The sequence below is a fragment of the Dipodomys ordii genome, unplaced genomic scaffold (assembly GCF_000151885.1).
Source record: "Dipodomys ordii isolate 6190 unplaced genomic scaffold, Dord_2.0 Scaffold4, whole genome shotgun sequence".
NCBI classification, from domain to species: domain Eukaryota; kingdom Metazoa; phylum Chordata; class Mammalia; order Rodentia; family Heteromyidae; genus Dipodomys; species Dipodomys ordii.
Window position 1 is genome coordinate 25778089 of NW_012267220.1, and position 3048 is coordinate 25781136.

Genomic DNA, 3048 nt, shown 5'->3' on the forward strand with positions numbered 1-3048 from the left:
GGCCGCGGGGCCCGGGGAGGCGCGTGGGGCCAGTCATTCCCGAACCGGAGCCGGCGGCCTCTCGGGGAAGGGAAATTGGCCCTCGGTAGTTGTGGAGGTACAGGCTTCTTCCCAGTCCACCCGAGTCGCCGCCCGCAGCTACCCCTCTCCCGGAGCCGCGATCTCCTGGGCAAATGGGGTTCGGCCTTGGGTGCGCGCGCGGCCTCTTGGTCCTGAGTTAGCGCTGGGCTCGGTGGCTGGGCTTCATTTTTGTTCAAGGCTAGCCTTTTGGTGGCTAGTCTTTGGGGGTCTCCCGGACGCTTCTGCCCGCCCGTGCAGGGTTTGAACTGCGATCCCCACATCTCAGCCTCCTGACACAGTAGGATCACAGGCCTAGTGAGCTACTGGCGCCCAGCATGGCAATTTGCATTTCTAACACACTTTCTGCTGCCTTCAGATGATTCTTAATACCTCTAGTTTGAGAAACAGGAAAAAAAAAGCCAAATAGGGATTTTTTTTTTGGTGTGATTCATACATAAAACTGGGGGACACAAAAGCATCTTCCCAGGCTGAAGTAATAGATGAGGGCTGCCTTTGAAATTTCTACCTATGCTCAGCTTTGAACTTATGTCCTGATAAACCAAAATCACAGGACAGCACACAAGTCACAGGAACACAAGGTTGAGCTCACTTCAGGCAAGAACTGAAGGTTGGCCCCAGACCAGCCATGGCCAGTTGAGCACATTGAGGGCAATGGAAACCGCTGTACTGTATTAGAAGGAAATGCTATTTTTTTTTAAAGCTTTTCACCACTTATTAAAAGTAATGTGGAGACGGGTCCAGAGGCTCACATCTATAAACCTGTTCAGCAGGCTGAGATCTGAGGATCACAGTTCAAAACTAGCCCAGGCAGGAAAGTCCGTATCTAAAAAAGCTGGAAGTAGAGCAGTAGGCTCAAGTGATGGAGCGTCAGCCTTTAGCATAAAAGCTCAGGGACAACCCAAGCTCTGAGTTCAAATCCCTAGGACTGGCAAAGCAAGGAAGGAAGGCTATGCAAAGCAATTTAATAATTGTTAAATAATAAAAGAATATATGACATTTTGTTAGTGTGATGGTAGTGGGTCCTGCTTTTTCACTCAAGGCTGGCACTCAACCACTTGAACCATATCTTGACCACCAGTTCTGCTGGAGATAAGGATTTCAGGGACTTTCTGCCCTGGCTGGCTTTGATCCTCCATCTTCAGATCTCAGCCTCTTTTTTTTTTAATTTAGTTTATTTATGTGGAACTGAGGAATTGAATCCAGGACCTCATGCATACCAGGCAAGCACTCTCAATAAGCCACACTCCCAGCGCATCTCAGCCTTTTGAGTAACTAGGATTACAGGTGTGAGCCACAAGTGTGTCCTGCTAAGAGATCTTTATGACATTTTATTTTTTTTTAAGAAGACATAAACAGCTTTTATTACCTTGGTATATCATAGTGGTCTTGTTGTTGTTCCTTCACATTTAGGTGGTTTTGTCGCCCTCCCTCATCCCAGTCTGGCAACACAGTACATCCTTGAATGATTAGCCCAATGCAGCGACATACTTAACTTCCATATCCCTGACACCATTCATTCACAAGGTCAAGGTTCTGGTCCACAGACACTCCCCAACAGGAAGTTCAATGCTTGCCAAAAGGCCTCCCAGGATGGCTCTCTCCAACAAGATGCCGATGGAAAGCAGCAGCTTGTTGGTTGTTACTTTTCTGGACATTGAACGGAGAATCTTTCGACTCCTACTCAAATTTTCATTTGTGTTTACCAATCTGTTCTTGGTACCTTCCAACTGCTCTCGTTGCTCCCCTAGTTCTTCTATGATTTCTGTGCCAATCTGATCAGTCTCTGTGGCAATCTGATGAGAACACTCAAGACTTCGGGTGGCCTGTTCAGGCTCTCAGTGCCTTGTAGAAGCAATGGCCTCTGAGTGTGTAGCCGATTCATACGTTCATTTTCTAAGGCATATGTGCCATCCTTTATGTCTCCTCGGCCCTCAGGTGTGGCTGTCAAAGGTGTAGGCCTCACCTCCCAATGGAGTTTGGCAAGGTCCTACCGGTAGTTTCGTAGACATCATGGGGTTAGGGAAAGACAGGGTTGCATATCGTAGTTCTTCCTCCATCTCTGCCAGCGTTTCATTTCATCAGAATCTCTGATTAACTTCTCTTCGGTCCCAGCTGTCCCCAGCAGCCGCTCGGGCACAGCTTGTAGGTCTTCATGGAAGATCTCATGCAGCTTCTCAAAGTGCTCTGCTCCGAGGAAGCTGCCAACGTGGCCCATAGTGCTGGGCGCGCTGGGGCAGCGGCTGCCCAGATGCCGGGCGCAGGGGCCCACGCCTCGCCCAGTGTTCAGCTGCCCAGTGCCGCAGCCATTACCACCGTCGCCGCTGTGACATTTTAAAATGGTTAACCAAGCCATGAACTGGTGGCTCAGACCTATAATCCTAGTTACTCAGGAGGAGGCTGAGATCTGAGGATCACAGCTAAAAACCTGACCCGTCCAGCAGGTCCAGTTATTTTGTTAGGCTCGAGGAGGCACCTCCTAAAAACCAATGGGGGTGAGAGAGAAACGAGACCAAGCACATAAAGAAAGACAAAGTCAGTCTGAGTCGCGTCAAGGTCTGCTTTATTGAGCTCAGGGTAGGGTTTTTATACCCACAGGGGCGATGGGAAAGGGAAGAATGAAAAAATTTTGCAGAAGCAAGGGTGAGAAGTCCCGGGGTCAGGGATGGGTCGTGCTTTTCCTTTGGCCTTTGTGCTAGTCTTAAAAGTACCTCCTGTGGTTTCTCCAAGAGACATTTATGGTTAGCCAGGCACCGTTTGCTTAGGGCTGGAGATAAGAGAAATATTTATGGTTAGCCAAATGTTGTTTGCTTAGGGCTGGAGGAATCTTATCTTTCCATACATTTTCTTGGCTCCCAACAAAAACCAGTTTGGGCTACAAGAGTCAGTGAGACTCTTAACTCCGATTAACCACCAGAAAAACCAAAAGTGGCGCTGTGGCTCAAGTGGTAGAGTGCTCGCCTTGAGCTG

At 48.8% G+C, this 3048-nt stretch overlaps 1 protein-coding gene and 1 pseudogene across 1 annotated transcript in view; both read right to left on the minus strand.

Annotated features, from left to right (window-relative positions):
* Window positions 1–1460, minus strand: part of Gsr (glutathione reductase) — a 51603-nt gene extending 50143 nt beyond the window's left edge. The window contains exon 1 of the mRNA XM_013024159.1: window positions 1448–1460. Coding sequence (XP_012879613.1) covers window positions 1448–1460 — 13 coding nt within the window. The remainder of the gene's footprint in view (window positions 1–1447) is intronic.
* Window positions 1461–1598: 138 nt separating this feature from the next.
* Window positions 1599–2434, minus strand: LOC105991515 (annotated as a pseudogene).
* Window positions 2435–3048: the final 614 nt, after the last annotated feature.